We start from the raw sequence: 19922 nt of genomic DNA on the forward strand, positions 1-19922 counted from the left end.
GCTCCAACCTTTATCGTAGCTAAAGCATCATCACCATGTCCATCATCATCTACTAGTGTTGATGAAATATACAACCAGAGTCTCTGTGCTTTTGAGAAGTCTTTAATTAAGATTTGCTTTTGTTTTTCCAGGTAGCCCAGCCCTGACCCATAGGAATCTGACTTCCGCCAGTCTGAATGACATTTCTGATAAACCTGAGAAGGACCAGGTAAGCAAAGAATTCTTGCTCCTTTGAAATGTAAGACTAAATGAATATCTAGACGATGCTAGGAAAAGATTAGAAATGATAGTTCCCTGACTGAAAGGAACCAATATGTGTAGATGAGGTTTTTGTACTTTTTCTGAGGGAAGAGGAGGCTGTATGTGAAAGAGATTTGGAGTTCAGAACCCAAGAATTAGAGTCTTGACTTCAGCCTTTATAGATGTAGTCTCTTGGGCAGTTTATTGTAACTATAGTTGTATTAGCTTTAAAATAGTAATAATAATCCCTATCTCAGGGTTATTGTGAGTATTAAATGAAACACTTTATGAAAAAGTGCATTGATAAAGAAAGAACTAAAATTCTGGCAATTGTTCACTCTTGGGTATATTTTTGGCAAAGGTAGTGTAGTTTTGTTAGCTGAAGATTTGTCTATTAAAATACATAGTAGGTAGACTATTTGAAATGTAGAGCAATTAGGGTTTGAGTCTCAATTTTCTTTCTTTTTAAAAAAATATGGTAGAAACTGGGCCATTTTCCAGTTGGGAGAATATCTGGGGATAATAGAAAATGGTGAGCAGATACAATTTTGCATTGTGCAATAAAAACCAAAACCAGTTGTGTGGACTAAGTGGGTGAAATTTTTACCTGAATAAATAAATCTGAATTGTACATTTCTTCTTTATGAGGATGCTTCTCTTTAACAACATTTGTAAAAAGTACAGGGAAGATGAAATTCATGTTCTTTCTCGTGAAATAGCATTTGGATTCTTCCTTCTTCTCACCAGTAGCCCCCTAACAGGGCCATTATCATCTTAGACTGTGTTGCTAGAAAAGCCTTTGGAGCTAATTCCTTGTCTCCATTTTCTCACAATTTAACACTTTGTAAAATATTGCCCTTCCATTTCTCCCTTGGATTAAAAGCTTTTAATGGCTTCCTATAAAGTTAAGTTCAGAATTGCCTGTATGACTTTTAAGATGCTCTGAAATCTGATGTTATCTTTCTCATCTTAATTTATTTTTGTTCCCTAGAAGAGGAATGTTTTGCTTTGGCCAGGCCTAATTTCCTCCCTCTTTACATTGAGATTAATTTTTGACTCCTAGTTCTACTCCCCCTTGAAATGCTAATGTGGATAGCCCTCCTCCCCTCCCTTTCCTGCCTCTTGAAATGATGAGGAGAAGATCATTAAATATGGAATACAGCAGCAGAAAAGGGAAAACTCAGTCCACTAGGACTTATTGAGAATTTCCCTCAACACTATTTCGCACATCTTGGTTCCATTCAGTATTTATCAAACAACATCTATATATATAAAAGCCTAACATGCTAAGTGTCTGACCATTTGGTAGACCACTCGACCAGTGGCTATGATGGGCACTGACCACCAGGGGGTAGATGCTCCGACTGGTAGGTTAGCTTGCTGCTAGGGTCCAGCTGATCAGGACTGGGTGAGACGGGTCAGACACGCCCTGGAGCCAACCTTCCACGGTCCGTCCCCAGCCTCTAAAATATTTTTTTCTAATTAATTTCTTTTCAGTGTGCACGAATTTGTGCACCAGGCCTCTATTTTTAAAATAATAGTTAATATTTATTGAGCATTTATTATTGGCCAGGCCCTAAGCTAAGAATTTATGCATGCCCATAACATGTGGTTGGTACAAATGAGGAAATTTAGGCTTAAAAAGATTAAATACATTGTCCTAAATGGTGATTTTCACTAAAGAAGCAACAGGGAGTCTTAGAAAAGACCACTTAAGGAATGCTCCCTAGAAAAGAACTTGGTTAAATAAAATGTGGGTGTCAGGGGCTCAATAGCCATGGTTTACATTATAGACTTTTAAGGGCTATTAAGTTGAAAAGAAAAAAAAAATAGAACTATGGGGAACCAACATAGATCCACAGTTTTTACATGTTATATGTGATTGTTTTCTTTTTACAAGTATATCAGATATTAATTCAATAGCATCAACTTGTTCTGGCTCTTGATTTTGATTGTTGTTCATACTGTATGGCAATAAAAGTGGAGAAGCCCTAAATCTATTTCTGATTCCGTGGGGAAACTGAGAGGAACAGTAGTAGATTAGCTACATGATTGTGATCCAGGTATGAGATGGTGATTGATAAGAACTGTGGTACCTTCATTCATTCATTCCTTTAACTAATATTTGATTATACAATTATGCTATGCCAGCCTCTATGTAAGGTATCAAGCAACACTAATTATGAGGTTTGCCGGGGGTCTTGATTCTAGATGAGGCAGAGTTAGGAATATCTGGTTGACATACTCTTTGAGGAAGGCTTCCTTTATTCGGGACAGTTCTTCTTTGGCCAGGAATTTGTCAATAAGCAGCTGATAAATGCTGAGAGAAATTTCTTACCTTCTTGAGTCTCTTCATATCTGGGCATGTGCAGAAGAAATCCAATGGTTTCGGAGGTGTCCTGCACAAGATTTTGTATTAGAAGAAATAGGCTGGACATTATGTTCCCGGGGTGTTGATTTTACTATAAAACCTGTGTGATGTTGTCCTTGAAACCAGAATCTTTGCTGACTATCACTAGCATCTCATATTTATGAAGATTCAGAGTAAGATGAATCCAGGGAGATTAAATTCAGGGGTTTAGTTCTTTTTGTTTTCAAAGCCTGGAAATGAGGTTGATGAGGATATCATTATAAGAGCAACTATCCGTCTCCATTTATCTAATATACTAGTAACAACTATACTAATGCAATGAGCCCTTTATCCTCCCCCCAAAGAGGAAGAAGCTCTGTTCTTTGCTTCCCACGAAAGGATTTGAAGAGAAGCTTTGTGACCGACCCATGACCTGTCTATGACCCAAGGTAGAGTAGGAATTCAAGCTATAGTTCCAGTTTCTATTACCACTATTTCAGTAACTTGAAATACAAAGGTGCTAAGAAGAAAATGGGCTTGCAAAGAAGACGAAGCTATGGCAAAAAAAACACAACAGCACAACAATCCTGGGCTTTTATTATTTTGAACCTGCTTTTTTTCCTCTCTCTTTGGGTAGGAAAAAAGGTTGCCAGGCTCAAATTTGTTTTGAAAAAGCTTTTATAATTAATTAGCCAGTGTCCTGGAAATGATCTTGGCAGTCAAGTCAAACTTGTTCTGTAGGCTTTTCCAAGTTGGCCCCAAAAACTTTCATCCCACTGGAACTAAAGTTTCTGATTGACTGATTGTTCTGCCTGGATACCATTTGAACAGTTGCGATGGTGCCTCCCAACTTCCTGGAGCTATGTGACTTCTCAGTAGCACAAGAAATGGGTTTAACGGTCAGAGTTATGAACAGGAGCCGAATTTCTCATTCTGTCAGCTACATCGTGACAGAATTTGAGGGCATGTTTTTTATGAGATTCTGTTTTGGGAAAAACAGAAGAAACAAATCTGTGGACTGTACTTTTTCTCTCTGGCTCTGCCAAGCCTGTATGCTGATGATTTCAGTAGCGCTGCCCTGCAGAGAAATAGCTTAAAATAGTTAACGGCAGAAGAAGACCATAGCCAGAATTTAGGTGATTCAATGCTTCAGCAATATTCCAACTTGGATGTTATATTTATTAAGCAGAAAAACACCTGGGAGAAGTAGATTTAAAAAATACATCTGGAACTCATCTACTTGTAAATCAACCTAAATAATATCTTCTATTTTGTTGCTATGGACAATTTTTTCTCCCATTATCCAATTATCTTCCCCAATTACCTTATATTGATTATTTTTTCTTTCCCCTTATATTCGTTCTCTGTTCTTTTAAAAGCATACAAGTGCCTGGCTGGTGTGGCTCAGTGATTGAGTGTGGGCCTATGAACCAGGCAGTCAGGGTTCAATTCTCAATCAGGGCACATGCCCGGGTTACTGGCTTGATCCCCAGTAGGGGGCATGCAGGAGGCAGCCAATTAATGATTCTCATCACTGATGTTTCTATCTCTCTCTCCCTCATCCTTCCTCTCTGAAATCAATCAAAATATATTTAAAAAATGTACAAGTGTGGTGGGTGCTTATCAAACATAATGGGTTTCGTTCTCATTTTCATGTGGGTTTGGAATTAGCTGTGAGGATAAGAAAATCCTTCTCATCATGTTACTACTTAGCCTTAACTCTCTGGTGGAAGTGCTGTGCTCAGTGTACAGTGACTTTAAAAGGGCTTGACATTTCTTTTCCTGGGTTTATCAATAATGCAATAACACTTCACAATTACATGACCAACCTTAAGTGAAATTCCAGCCCACAGATTGCAGCAGATGTAGTAGTCGTAGAAATACCTCACAGATTCTCAGGGAGAGACTTGGGGCTCAGATCCTTGGAACTTCTTGTCTGGTTATCACTTCCATGATACTCATTACTTAGCTAGCTTTTCTGAGATCCTATCCATAGGTCTTCTGGTGGAATTTGGCCCAAGGTTAATTTCTAAAGTGTATTATAATCATGTTTAGCACTATCTATTGCCTGTTATCTTTAAATATACTTGGCTGTCTTGATTTCTATTTTTGAAGCCTTAGTCTTTTGCAGAAATAGAGCTGAATGTAAATATTTTGTCAGAGAGTAAGAGGATGAAACCATTAAGCCATGTATGAGATTTGAGACTGCTAAGCCACAAGTGCCTTAAAATGAAAATTAGAAACATATTGTGATTAAACAACCCCGAATCCTTTTCTGACACATACGTAATATAGGAGCAAGTCAGCTACATTCAGCTGAGATGACTTTTCATCGTTTTGAAGATTCCCATCCTAAGGTTCACATAAAGGTTCCTTTAACATGAATAGCTATTTTTATTTTTTTAAATGTATCTTTATTGTTGAAAGTATTACAGATGTCTCTTTTTTTCCCATTGACCCCCTTCACCCTACACCCCACAACCACCCCAGCCTTCACCACACTATTGTCTGTGTCCATGGGTTACGCATATATGCATGTAAGTTCTTTGGTAAATCTCTCCCCACCCACCTACCCACCTACCTTCACTCATATTCGTCAGTCTGTTCCATGCTTCCATGTCTCTGGATCTATTTTGTTCATCAGTTTGTTTTGTTCATTAGATTCCACATATAAGTGAGATCATGTGATACTTGTCTTTCTCTGACTGGCTTATTTTGCTTAGCATAATACTCTCCAGGTCCCTCCATGCTATCGCAAAGGGCAAGAGACACTTCTTTTTTATTAATAGCTATTTTAGTCACAGTGGTAGAAAAATGTAGCAGCACCTCCTTTTCTTTTTCATGGCTCAGCCAGAAAACCTTCTAACTCACACCGAGCACTGGCAGTCTCGCTCCGCTCCCCAGAGAAGGTGCAGTGGCGAAGAAAGGCTCGTGTTTTCCGAGGTTAGGATGCTTGTCGTTAGCATGTGTTCAGGGACCAGTGAAACACGGCTGTACCAGGAGGAATCACTTCCGTGAGGACAGGCGTGTTGTGAGGAGGAGGTGGTTACAGTCGTCAGATGCCTTCAGGCCCTATAGTTTTCATAACTGCAACGCGCTTCCTTGTGGTTCAGTGGCTACAGCTTTCCTTCGCCAGGCGTCCGCGGTGGGAACCGGTGTGGGCATTGCAATGATTATCTTTGGTGTCCCTTTCCAAGGGGATTGGCTTGTCACTTAGGTAATCAACAGAACTGATGGTTGTCATCATCTTTTCCCTTTCTATAAGAAATCTGACTTTATATAACTTCTCTCCCACCTGATACTCTCGCCCATATTCTCAAAGAATTGGCAATCAGTGGTTATTTGTAGTGTTTGAGACGCACCAGTATACTGATTTCAAGAACCCAAGTTCTTGAACCTATGTCCCAATTAAAGTTGGGTCAGCTGAATTTTCCCATTGTCATAATGCTATTCTTCTGGGAAAGCCATTTATCTGGATCAGAAGACTAGCATTTATTTAAAAACAGCTTGAAAATGAACCAGATAAGCCTGTCTGAAGTCAACTAAGTTCTATCTTGCATTTTCAGAAAGAAAAAGAGCAGTCTTTTGTAAACTTTAGCACAATGGTTTTAAGTAACTGTGATGGTGCAATAAATTGGAACTTCTAAATCACCCCATTTCTGTATGCTGCTTTGATTTAAACTTCTCCATTCATTCAAAAAATATGTTCTGTGCTAGAATGGGTTCCAGAGGTGAATGAGACAGGTAAATCTTTTGACTCATGGAGCTTTCCTGCTTTTGGGGGACAAATTGACAATAAACATCAAAACCATGTAAACAAATGAATAGGATACGTTTGCACAATGATAAGTGCTATCCTGAAAACACAGTAAGATAATGTGCAGAGGTACAGGAAAGCTGGTTTCGGGGTGTGTGTGTGTGTGTTGGGGGTAGGGGGTGGCTAGGCAGAGAGGAGAAGACCAGGGGATGAGGTTTCTATGCTGAGCAGAAAGCAAGAGGAAAGCCATGAGGCAGGAATGGTGTAGTCAGGACATAAGGGGGAGGAGAAGAAAGTCTCTGGAGAGGCTGCAGGAAGGTGGCAGGTGTGCAGAGGTAGTTTCTTAATGCATTTGCCATAGACGTCAAGACCTTGCTATCAAGCAAAGGAAGTTCTTCTGTTCCACGGAAGTATTGTAAGAAGGAAAAAGAGTTTCCTAGTTAAAATATTTTCCATGTATTATTGATTAGATTAAATTATTGATATTAATAAAATATTTTAATGCACTAATGTTAGACATAGGCCAATGAGAGTAGTGAGCTTGAGCTTTTAAGTGATTGCATCTATACCTCCAGTTCTCTTTTTTTGTATGTTTGTTTTGTTAATCCTCACCCAAGGATATTTTTTCCATTGATTTTCAGGAAGAGTAGAAGGGAGGGGGAGAGTCAGGGAGAGACACACATCGACTGGTTGCCTTCTGCATGTGCCCCCACCAGGGCTGGGGATTGAGCCTGCAACTGAGGTACATGCCTCTGACTGGAATCAAACCTGGGAGCATGCAGTCTGAGAGCCAACACTCTGCCCATTGAGCCAAACCGGCTAGGGCTCTCCAGTTCTCTTGAGGTTACTGTTGGCTGATATCAGGCGTGATCTGGGTAAAACACATGACTCATGAAACCTTCACTATGGGCCTCTCTGAGGAGCAGTGACAAGCATCTTTCTTCATTGTTTAGAAAGGGGCATTGGGGGTGTAGGAGGAGGACAGAGCAGCTGAGGTGGGTCCTGACCACATTCTTACCAGTCCTGCGAAAGAATTGAACTCCAGGAGCACTGCAGGACAATCAATTCAACATTTAATAAATGGCGTGGCAGGTTTTAATAAAAGGATTGGCACTCCCCCCCCCCTTTTTTTAATAGGTAGCATTCTGGCATATTCCTATACCATGACTATACTTAGAATACAGGGAGGGGCAAAAGTAGGTTTTCAGTTATGAGTATGTGAAACACAAAGTTTATCCTTATATTATTATTTATTAATTATTGTATTATTGTTCATACAAACCACTGTAAGCCTACTTTTACCCCACCCTGTATAATGCAGAGTAGCAGAATTCCATCAACATTTATCTTTTTTAAAATTAATTAACTTTTTATTGTTGACAGTATTACAGATGCCCCTGCCTTGCCCTTCTCCACCCAGCCCCCACCCCATCCCAGGCCTTCACCACATTACTGTGTCCATGGGTTATGTATATATGTATCATCAATGTTTATCGGTGGTGGATGTCTACACTCAGGTCATATGTTACCTACTCTGGGCGAGAACTCATTAAAAAAACAAACTTTCTCCCCTTGGGAAGTAGCAAATTGTTACACAACCAGAAAGTAGCAATATCTTATGATGAACATTCTAAGGGCATGGTTTAAAAACCTTTATAACAAGAGTTATAAATATAGCCCTAGCTGGTTTGGCTCAGTGGATAGAGCGTCGGCCTGTGGACTGAAGGGTCCCAGGTTCGATTCTGGTCAAGGACATGTACCTTGGTTGTGGGCACATCCCCAGTAGGGGGTGTGCAGGAGGCAGCTGATGGATGTTTCTCTCTCATCGATGTTTCTAATTCTCTATCCCTCTCCTTTCCTCTCTGTAAAAAATCGATAAAAATATATATATTTTTTTGTATAACTCTTTCAAAAAAGAGTTATAAATATAGACCTGGATTACCTACTATTGCAACGATTTTCAACCTTTTTCATTTTCTGGCATACATAAACTAATTACTAAAGTTCTGTGGCATACCCAAAACATATATATATATATATATATAATTTTTTTGCTGCTATGACAAAAATAGGTATAATTTTGATTCATTCACACTGGACGGCTATTGTTAGGTTGTCCTTTTTTTTTTAATTTTGACAAACTAAGGGAAAAGAGGTCAGTGCCCCTGACTAAATAGTCAGGCATTGCATATTTTAAAAATTCTTGCGGCACACCGGTTGAAAATCATTGTAACGTTAATATCTATGATATTTTTTAAAACTTTAGCTCTTTCTGATTCAAAAGTATACAAAATTGCTACAGAAATTCAAACAAAGCAAAAATGAATAACATAGAAGGTGAGATTCTCACCTTCAAAATAACCACTAACAGTTTGATGTAGTTTTCTACACATAAATATTTGCATATTTATTTATATAAAATAAAAATAGCATAATATTGTTCTGCAAAAGAAACCAAACAGAATGTCACGAATATCTATATTCGTCTTCTTAAAGGCTATATAGCATATATGAATTATTTTACTTAAATGATCTTTTAATAGATATTTGATTACTTTCATTTCTCCGCTGTTAAAAACAGACCTTTAAGAAATATTCTTATTGTAATTTTTTTGCATTTCTTCATGAGTATTTTCTGGAGGAGAAATTTTTAAAACTTGTTTTTTAATTGAAATTATGAGGGTGACATTGGTTAATACAATTATATAGGTTTCAGGTGTACCATTGTATAATACATCATCTGTATATTACACCTTGTTGCTGGGTCACTGTGAATTGCCAATTACTTTCCCAAAAGACCATACCAATTTATGTCCTAGATATTTTAAACACTTGAATAAATCCTCCGCCACTGTTTGCCAGTCAGATTTGAGTTTCTCCTTTATTTCACTCCACTGAAAGCTTAGCAACGCAAAGTGAAAAGAATCTCAGTCCCTAACACCTGCCTCCCAGCTTGCTCTGGGGGCTTTTTCAGCTTAAAATTTTGAGGTTCACACCTGGTTTACTCTCCTGGCCCAGCTGGATCACTGAGCTGGCTAATCCGCCATGTTCTGAGGCAAGGAGGTGAACAGTGCAGGCAGGAGACTTGGCCACCTGTATGTCTCTTATTGCTTCTGCTGGAGGTGCTGCTGTTCCCAACTCTGAGAGAAATCCTTCAGGCTTTGTGGGAATTTCCTTGGCAACCAAAAATGGCTTCATCTCAAGAGCCCTTCTTGGTGGTCAGAATTTGGAACAAAAAGAAAAATTGTAAAAAGAGCTGGACAAGTGTTCTCTTTGAAGCACTACTCAGCACATTTGCAGCTTGGCTTTGCATCTCCTTCCTCCTGGCTCTCCCACCCCCAAGAGAATTTTGAGTGAACTTACCCGATTATGAAGTTTGTTAAAGGAAAAGTTTATACCTATGTGGAATGCTTTATTAGGAGCTTTGAAGGAGTGTTGTCAACTGGAATGACTGATAAAAAAGATCAGTGAACCATTCCTTGCAAGTTGGGTAGTATTTGCAGATTTTACTGCTTCCTTATTTCCCTCTCAACAGGGCATCTCAGCAGAGTAGCTTGATGAAAAGGCCATGCCATGGGAGGAAGCTTCTCTTGCTCTTCTTCAGAAAGGGAAGGGCTTCCCACTGTTCCCAGCTCACTTGTGTGATTGGTTTATTTGCCTCAGCAGAATCTTATGACCTTATCAATCACTAGCAGAGCTTCCTGGTTCTCTGCGTGTCACCACCAATGGTCTGGTTTCACTCCCTAGAACTGAACTGAACAGAAAACAACCAGGCTTCCTTTTTCTCTGCTGCCATGTTAAAAGGGTAGCAGTAATTCTTTTTTACAATCTGAAAGCCGTAGTTAAATCATACCAAGCTGACACTGCTGCCTAATCAGTGTTCTATGCATGTACATATAGGAAGATAGAAAATAACTGAGTCACTGTATTGGGATTCATTGTAATAGCTTTGAACTTCAAATTTAGCTGCACTCTCGATCATTCAGTGGCTCCACCTGATAGTATTGAGTCTATTTGTCTATAAAGAATAAGATTGGACACTTATTCACACTAATGCTTTGGTTGGTATTGTCATCCCTATTTTACATATTGGTAAACTTAAGAAAGAAAAAAAATAATTTCCCCAAAGCTTAATAGTATCTAAGTGGTAGAGCTTCATATGACACGAGCCTGTGAGTTCTGCCTATTTGTATTATGGTCTTTTTCAGGTCCTAAGCCCTAGGTGTCCAGTTGATAGTTACTAGCCTTTGGTTTGTCTTTGAGGCACACATCATTCTGAATAGGCTAACCACCAGAATTACTGTTAAATAAACCAACAATTTAATAACTTCTTAAGGGTCTTATGGTGATTGGATGTTTCTGCTGCCACAGTGATTAAGACTCCATGAATCAATTGTGTGTTGTGTGCCCATACACTGGGTGGTGGTGGTGGAGGTCAATGAGAAGAGGTTGATATATATAATATATATGATCTCAGATTGTGAGTTTATAGACCAAATAAACTGTATGATACAGTAAATTGCAGCAGTTCAATGAAAGACAAGCCAAATGTGTGGGTGGAATCATCAATCAAAGAGAAACGAGGGCCCTGGATGGTGTGGCTCAGTTGGTTAGACAAGCATCATCCTGTGCACAAAAGGTGGCAGGTTAGATTCCCGTCAGGGCACATACCCAATTTCGGTTCAGTCCCCAGTCAGGGTGCATACTGAGGGCAATCGATTGATGTTTCTCTCTCACATCAATGTTTCTCTTTCTCCCTCTCCCTTCCTCTCTCCTACAATCAATGAAAAACATATCCTCTGATGAGGATTAAAAAAAAAACTAGAGGAAAAAAAAAAGAGAAGTGAGGGACTTTAGAAGCATCTTTCTATTTTAGAGAACATAAGTAGCAGAGGATAAGAGTTTTAACCAAGTATAACATTCTTCCTTGTAGAAAGAGTTAAGTAAGAATTGTGAAAAATAAACTGGAATGTAACTATCTATAGATTAACAATATACAATGTGAGTGATTTGGTTTATCCAATAAATAGAAAATACTGTGACTTTTAAAAATCTTTGAATAATGGGCCAAGAATCCCCCATATTTGATGAAAGATAACAAGGTTTCAATGTTAACTTATTTTTGTAGTTAGAGTTACCTATAGAATTAGCAAAAGTGGATTAGATTAGTTAAATGGTTGACCTGTCCATGGACCACGGTAGATACTTACTTGATTTACAAATTCTTACTTGTGCTTCACTGAAACATTTTATGGTTCCTAACTTTCAGGCTGTTCAGTATTTATTTTCAATATAAATATATATTCACGTCTAGATTACTATGTCTGATAGATGCACAACATTATAATCTTTATATTTTTTTCTGATAAGACGAAAAAGCAATTACTATTAAACTTTTTTCATTAAGCTGATCACAAGATAGCATTGAAGCTATAAATGAGCATATTAAAGTTTAACTCCTCTGAACCTCAGTTTCCTGATTCATAATATAGCTTTATAATTCATTTAAAAATTATCTTTATTGTTGAAAGGTAAATTACATATCTCCCCCCTTTTTTCTACCATTGACTCCCTCCACCCTGCTCCCATCCCCCTTACCCCAGGCCTTCACCACACTATTGTCTGTGTCCATGGGTTATGCATCTAAGTTCTTTGGTTAGTCTCTTCCTGCTCACCTCCTTACCTTTGAGATTCCTCAGTCTGCTCCATGCTATGCCTTCTCCACAGGGTGGTTGTGTGGAAAGGAATGTGCTTAATATACTTTAAATTATTATACGAATTATCGTTCTCATTTTCATTATTTAAATGTGCCACTGCTTTTAATTGTTGGTTTTGTTTTGCTTGAAGATTAGGTAGGATGGAAGTCAATTCCATGTTAGATTTTATTCCTTAAATATCCATTGTTATCTTGGCTCTTTGGGGTTTCATGCTCTTAGCTTCTATATTTCACTGCTCTACCTGTGCTCCAGTGAAATATGTCTGACTGTCCTTCCATGAGTATTGTTACTGCATGCATATTTCCACTGGACCCCAGAGTCCCTTTTCCAAGGCCTCCCTTTCCTTCAAGACCTATGTCAAGGGCTCCTTTTTCCTTACTTGCATCCTTGAACATTCTGGCTCATGTTAATCACTCCTGCCTCAAATTTCTACCACCACCTAGCACTTACTATTTGTCACTTCACAGGGACTCACTTCTTTGCTATTGTTTTTTGGTGTTTCATCTTCTTTATTCGGTGGGGATGGAGAGACAGAGGAGGAGGAGGCAGAAGCAGGAGTCTCTTAAGTTAGTTTCTGAGAGTAACGATGATAATGACTAATTGAGGAGAATCAGCTTGTACTTATTCTATCTCTCAGAACTTTGTTTTTACCAGTAAAGGCTAAGAAAATGACTATGACTATGAGAGTTTCTCAGAGAAAGTTAATTTCACAAAGTATTGTAATTGTCTTATCTTTTCATTCTGGTAACTTCTTAGCATGATCACTGACAGAGTGTTTTGTTAGGTTAACCAGTTGGTTGAAGTACATCTCATACATTTAATTTTTTTTCACCTAGAACAATCATGTAAATGTTAACATTTCAAATATAGTTTGCTCTTTCACTTTTAAAATCCATTTGCACATTTTTATTACAATGAAAGTTCAATGAACATAGTTAACTGGCTGACTGACATAGTTTAAACAAATACCAAATCTTTTTTTTTTCCTTCATTTAAAACAAAGTGTAGTGTGTCACAAGGACATATTGGAAAAGCCAACTGTCAGCACAGAAAGATGTTCTATTGCAAGATGACATGGTATTGTTAAGTTTTCCCAAGCATGGCACATTTCAAATCATGCACTACCCAACATTCTACTTTTAGACATGAGCCACTTCATTTTGTATGACATGAGATAGTGTGAAATTATGGTTAAGGCAGATCAAACCCGGGAAGGATTTATCATTGAACTAGAGGCCCGGTGTACGAAATTCATGCACTGGTAGGGGGGCGTCCCTCAGTCTGGCCTTCACCCTCTCACAGTTCGGGACCCCTCAGGGGATGTCCGCCTGTGGGCTTAGGCCTGATCCCTCTCACTATCCAGGATCCCTTGCTCCTTACTGCCCGCCTGCTTGCTCCTTACCACTCAGCTCACTGCTTCTTAGTGCTGCTGCTGAGGTGCGAGAGGCTCCCGCCACTGCGGCTGCGCTCACCAGCCTTGAGCCTGGCTTCTGGCTGAGCAGCGCTCCCCCTGTGGGAGCGCACTGACCACCAGGGGGCAGCTCCTGCATTAGCATCTGGCCCCTGGTGGTCAGTGTGCATCATAGTGATTGGTCGTTCTGGCCATTCCACCTTAACAATCGCTTAGGTTTTTATTATATAGACTAGAGGCCCGTTGCAGGAGGATTCCTGCAAGAATAGGGCTTTGCTCCCATCTCTGCGGCTCCTACGCCACCCTTCTCTGTGGCTCCTACCCCACCTGTCTCTGCGGCTCCTACTCCGCCCATCTCCGCTACCTCAGCTCCGTTGCTTGGCTTCCTTCTATAGTGTCTTCAGTCTTCACTCCCAGCCGGTATATGCAAATTAGCCACCATCTTTGTTGGCGGTTAATTTGCATATCGTGCTGATTAGCCAATGGGAGGCGTAGCGAAGGTATGGTCAATTACCATGTTTGTCTATTATTAGATAGGATGGGATACATTATAGAATTTACTAGTGCTATACATTATTGTAACTCTTTTTCATGTCACATTTTTCATATAGTTTAGATCTAAGGACTGCATTATGATAAAGATCCAAGTATGTTATTGAAAATAAAAAAGAACAAGTCAAGTTGAAATCCAACTATGTTTCAGAAAAACCTTTTGGTCAGAGCTGAAAGAATTTTATCTCTTCTCATAGTGTCTTTGACTGCATTACTCATTGTTTCTCAAATGAAAGGTGTTTCAATATCAGCTTATTTGTGATACTGAGAAATAAATGAGGGGAATTCCAGAAATTTCAATAAGTTACCTTTACATTGCATGAAGAAAAACTAAGTGCATGATTTATTGCCTTGTTGAATTATGATCTCTGAGAAGGCATCCTCAGACACTACATTCTGGAAGGAAAATCTTTGTTTAGAAAAATAACAATTGCCACAACTACTTAAAATAGTTGTGAAACTCTTTTTCAGAGTGAGGACTTCTCAAGGAGTAGTTTTTTCATCAGGACATTATGCAAACATCTGTAAAAATGTGTCATGGAGGGATTTTCTTGGGCTGATGGCCACGTTGTTTCTATGTCTACATGTCTTTGTGGAACTCTCTGAATGAAGTGCTAAGGGAATGAAGTGCAGTTAGTTGTTTTGAAAGACCTGGATTCATGTCACATTTAGGTTTCCAGTTATATTTGTAAACATTCTCTATAGTTTTTCATTTTTAAAAGGTGTGTTGATGTAGCACAACATGCAGGTTTTATTAAAATGAAAAACCAGAATAAATGAAAATAAAAAACTTTTACTCTAATGCAAGCGTGGGGAATGTCCAGCCCACAGTCCTTATAAGGCTGACAAAATCATTTGGTCTGGCCCTGGCAAGGCATTAGGGGTTAGTTAATTAAATGTTTGACCAAATATAGCAGGCTTATTTTTAAATTGATAATTTTGTATGGCACTCAAGTGATGTTATAAATATCCAAATGGCCTTGGCAGAAAAATGGTTCCCCACCCCTGCCTAATGCTATTCTAGGGACTTCATGCTTCTAATGCTTATATATTCTGTGCCTTCATGGTCTGAACAATGCTATGGGATACATTGCCTTCCTTTTAGCTGTGCCTTCTTGATCTAAATTCTTACCTTGGAATACCTCAGTGTGGAAAGAATAAGATAGGAGATTTAAATAAAAGGAATAAAAATGTAGTGTCCTTTCAGAGTTTTCTGGATAATAGGAAATGTGTTTTGCTCAATGTAGAAGAAAAGCCTGGGTTTTTAACACTAGAGATGTTGGTTCAAATCCTAGCTTCCTTCCCTACCAGCTGAGTTACCTTGTGCAGGTACTTAATGTCTCTGAGCCTTAAAAAAAGTGGGTAAAAACTTATATTTCATGTTCTTATGAAAATAAAAAGAGATAATGTGTGTACAGCAAGCACAAATTAATTAGTGTTTTAAAAATATTACTTTCCTCTCCCCACCCTGTTCTCCTGCCTTCTTGTGAATAGAGAAACAGGATAAACTATGAGACAAAATAGGGGAAAATGAAACAAGTAAAATAAGTGAGGCAATATATATATATATATATTTAATTTTTGGAGTGGTTCAAGAAAAAGCAAATTAGAATACTGGGGTATTTTAAAATTTTTATCAGAATAGATCTTAATTTAGAATGATTTTATATTAAATTGTTTCCTAGGCATATACATGTAAAATTTTGTAGTGGTGTTTTCTCTTTCCCTTCCTCTCATCTGAAAGTAATAAGCCACTAGCCAGTCTATAGTAGTACAGTAAGAATTACTTTTACCTTCATATAAACCATTATAATTGATATTTTATATATTTTTAAATTTAAAAAGTTTTTTTTTCATACAACTATGATTTTTAAACCTGAGAGTGTGGAAAGCAAGTAAAGCACTGTGAGAGTATACAGATCATGTAAGACAGGCTCTGCACTGGATTGTAGAGAGGTTGTTGCTCACAGCTTAACATTGTTTGGTGGTCACCACTGCCTTTGCAATGAGCCCAGAATCCTTAGTATGGCCCCCAGAGCCCTTCGTTATCCCGCCTCTCTCCCTTGCTGACTACTGTGATGACACAGTGTTCTCTCAGGTACAGTAGTGTGGCAGTCTCCTCCGCTACCTTGGGCCCTTTGCACATGCTGTTCCCTCTGACTGAAATTCTCTCTCTGCCCAGGCAACTGGAGTTCACCCATTATTTCTCAGTTAATGTCACTTCTTCAGGGAAGTTTCCTGTGACTCTTCTGTTTAGGCTAGAGTCTGTTTTGATAGGCTCTCTTTGCACATTATGCTTTTCTATCATGGCACCTACTACAGCTATCTATATATATAAAAGCCAAGTGACTGGAAAAACGGAATGACCAGAATGACTGGTCACTATGACTGTACACTGAAGCAGCCAACTGGCCTGATCAGGACCCCGACTGGTCCCCCTCAAACTGCCTGCAGGCCCTCCCCTAACAGCCCTGCCCCAGATCAGGCCCCTCCCATCAGGGGTGGGGCTAGCCAACCTCTCTCGGCCCTCCCCCTCCTGGTCCTGCCCCAATTGGGCCATGATGGGGGGCGGGGCTGGCGGCCAACCTCCTGCGGCCCCTTCTCCCCCACTGGCCTGGTTCCAATCGGCCCTGATCAGGGCGGGCCGGTTAGACCCCACCCATGCACCAATTTGTGTACCAGGCCTCTAGTCATCAAATAAATGCCTATTTTTAATTTTTGGTAAACATGTTTGTCTTCACCAATAGACCATTTGCTTCAAAATTGAAGAGATGATGTCTGGCAAACTGCTGCTCATGGATCATAGCCTGCCAGAAGTCTGCTTTTGTAAGGCTGGCAAGCTAAGAATGGTTACAGTTTTAAAGAGTTGTTAAAAAAAAAAAAAGAATATGTGACAGAAACTGTATGTTGCCTGTAAAGCCTAATTTAACCTTTAAAAAAAAAAAAAGGTTGCTGACCTATGATCTAAGTCATTGCTACATGTGTTGAGTAAATGGACATAAGTGTATTTATATATCACTTTATTTGCATGAGCAGGACACTTGATTATAGTAAGGTATCCATGATGATGTTGTTATAAGCACTTGGATGAACTGAGGGCTGTGTGACCATCACAGGATTCTTAGCTAGAAAATAATTGTATTCAAAGTGTGTGGGTTAATGACCAATGTAAATGTGGAAGGAGTTTTTAATGTCACTTTTTAGCTTGTACTGCCCAGCTGAGCAGATTTATTAGCAATTTGGATTGAGCCACAATGCATGCTTATCAGATTCTCAGCAGACATAAATTGGACAAGGTTAGCCATCTAAATTTTAAATGATAGAATCATGATGGAGAATGATCTTGACAGGCTGAAACCACACAGACTTTAACAAGAATAAATGTAAGCTATTTACGCTCAAACCATGATGTAAATAATGTGAAATTCCTACTTTATTTGGGCATAATGACTCATCAGGTTTAGACTTTTGAAAGGTGCCCATTATTCGTAAACAGTTGAGGGCTTACAGTTATGGTAACTTCAAACCATGATGTAAATAATGTGAAATTCCTTCTTTATTTGGGCATAAAGTTTATGACTCATCAGATTTAGACTTTTGAAAGGTGCCCGTTATTCGTAAACAGTTGAGGGCTTACAGTTATGGTAACTACAATGGTGAGATGGTTCCCTTTGGTGAAAGAATAGCTTCACTGTCTGTTGCTCTAGACCAGCCGTGGGCAAACTACGGCCTGCGGGCCAGATGTGGCCCGTTTGAAATGAATAAAACTAAAAAAAAAAAATATTTGGGCATAATGACTCATCAGGTTTAGACTTTTGAAAGGTGCCCATTATTCGTAAACAGTTGAGGGCTTACAGTTATGGTAACTACAATGGTGAGATGGTTCCCTTTGGTGAAAGAATAGCTTCACTGTCTGTTGCTCTAGACAGTGAATAGCAGGTCATGTTTTATGGAGGCAGTTTTTATTCTAACATAAGGGTGAGTTAGATAGGAAATAGAGCAGTATTGCTAGCTTACTTAAGCATTGAATTCCTTTGCAGTAAACTTTATTAGGGATCAGCATACCGTTTCTGCCTTTCAGAGCTTCTGATGACAGACTGTGAGACAAATCAGTAAATAATGTAGGGTGGTGGGTGTCTTAGCCCAGAGAAGGGAGCATGAATCCTTCCAGGAGCTGGGTAGTGGACAGAGGTGACAGTGGATTAATTCTTGAATTAAATGCTTTTGTCTTTTTTAAAAAATAATTTAAAAATATGTTTTTATTGATTTTACTAGAGGCCTGGTGCACGAAATTCATGCACGGGTACAGCTTCTAAGCCTGCTGGCTCTCGAAGTATGAGGATCTGGCGTGGAGGGCAGGTCCCAGCTGACCTCTGGGCCCTAGGCAGCACCTGGGTCCCCAGGTCCTCGCATGCCCCCCTGGGCCTGAGTCAGGGCACCACGTGAAGATGCGGTGCGCACCCTAGTGGTCAGCGCATGTCATAGCGAACAGTTGAACTCCCAGTCGAATGACTGCCCGAGGAGACAATTTGCATATTAGGCTTTTATTATATAGGATTTTTAGAGAGAGAGAGATAGAAACATCAATGAGAAAAATCATTGATCGGAGCAGTATTGCTAGCTTACTTAAGAAGCATTGAATTCCTTTGCAGTAAACTTTACTAGGGATCAGCATACCGTTTCTGCCTTTCAGAGCTTCTGATGACAGACTGTGAGACAAATCAGTAAATAATGTAGGGTGGTGGGTGTCTTAGCCCAGAGAAGGGAGCATGAATCCTTCCAGGAGCTGGGTAGTGGACAGAGGTGACAGTGGATTAATTCTTGAATTAAATGCTTTTGTCTTTTTTAAAAATAATTTAAAAATATGTTTTTATTGATTTTACTAGAGGCCTGGTGCACGAAATTCGTGCACGGTTACAGCTTCTAAGCCTGCTGGCTCTCGAAGTGTGAGGATCTGGCGTGGAGGGCAGGTCCCAGCTGACCTCTGGGCCCTAGGCAGCACCTGGGTCCCCAGGTCCTCGAGCGCCCCCCTGGGCCTGAGTCACGGCGCACGAGTCCCCACATGAAGATGTGGTGCGCACCCTAGTGGTCAGCGCATGTCATAGCGAACAGTTGAACTGGTCAAATAGTGGATTAACTTGAATTAAATGCTTTTGTCTTTTTTAAAAATAATTTAAAAATATGTTTTTATTGATTTTACTAGAGGCCTGGTGCACGAAATTCGTGCACGGTTACAGCTTCTAAGCCTGCTGGCTCTCGAAGTGTGAGGATCTGGCGTGGAGGGCAGGTCCCAGCTGACCTCTGGGCCCTAGGCAGCACCTGGGTCCCCAGGTCCTCGAGCGCCCCCCTGGGCCTGAGTCACGGCGCACGAGTCCCCACATGAAGATGTGGTGCGCACCCTAGTGGTCAGCGCATGTCATAGCGAACAGTTGAACTGGTCAAATGACTGCCTGAGGAGACAATTTGCATATTAGGCTTTTATTATATAGGATTTTTAGAGAGAGAGAGATAGAAACATCAATGAGAAAAATCATTGATTGGCTGCCTCCTGCACAATGCCCCCCTACTGGGGATTTGAGCCCGTAATCTGGGCATGTGCCCTGATCAGGAATTGAACCAGTGACCTCTTGGTTCATGGGTCAATGCTCAACCACTGAGCAACACCAGCTGGGCAAATGATTCTGTCTTTTACTGTTACTTTCAAGAAGAAGCCAATGACTGTATGTTAGGAATATAGGGTGTTAGGAATATTAGGTCATTGGTGGGGTATTGGATTAGACAGTCTTTGAGTTCTTTTAAGATGTTCTAATTTGATGAATATCAAATGAATGGTACATGGGGATTCAACAATTCAAAGTTCAAAAAAGAGGTAGAACTTTGCACTGGGGTGTACCA

At 39.7% G+C, this 19922-nt stretch overlaps 1 protein-coding gene across 8 annotated transcripts in view; it reads left to right on the top strand.

The window, feature by feature from the left end:
- The window catches only part of SLC4A4 (solute carrier family 4 (sodium bicarbonate cotransporter), member 4), a 311607-nt gene that overhangs the window by 177789 nt on the left and 113896 nt on the right, over positions 1-19922 (top strand). For all 8 annotated transcript variants that reach the window (XM_014529484.1, XM_005881630.2, XM_005881629.2 and 5 more), the window contains one exon: positions 132-208. In XM_014529484.1, the coding sequence (XP_014384970.1) occupies positions 132-208 (77 nt within the window). The remainder of the gene's footprint in view (positions 1-131; positions 209-19922) is intronic.

Source organism: Myotis brandtii, unplaced genomic scaffold, assembly GCF_000412655.1.
Source record: "Myotis brandtii unplaced genomic scaffold, ASM41265v1 scaffold681, whole genome shotgun sequence".
NCBI classification, from domain to species: domain Eukaryota; kingdom Metazoa; phylum Chordata; class Mammalia; order Chiroptera; family Vespertilionidae; genus Myotis; species Myotis brandtii.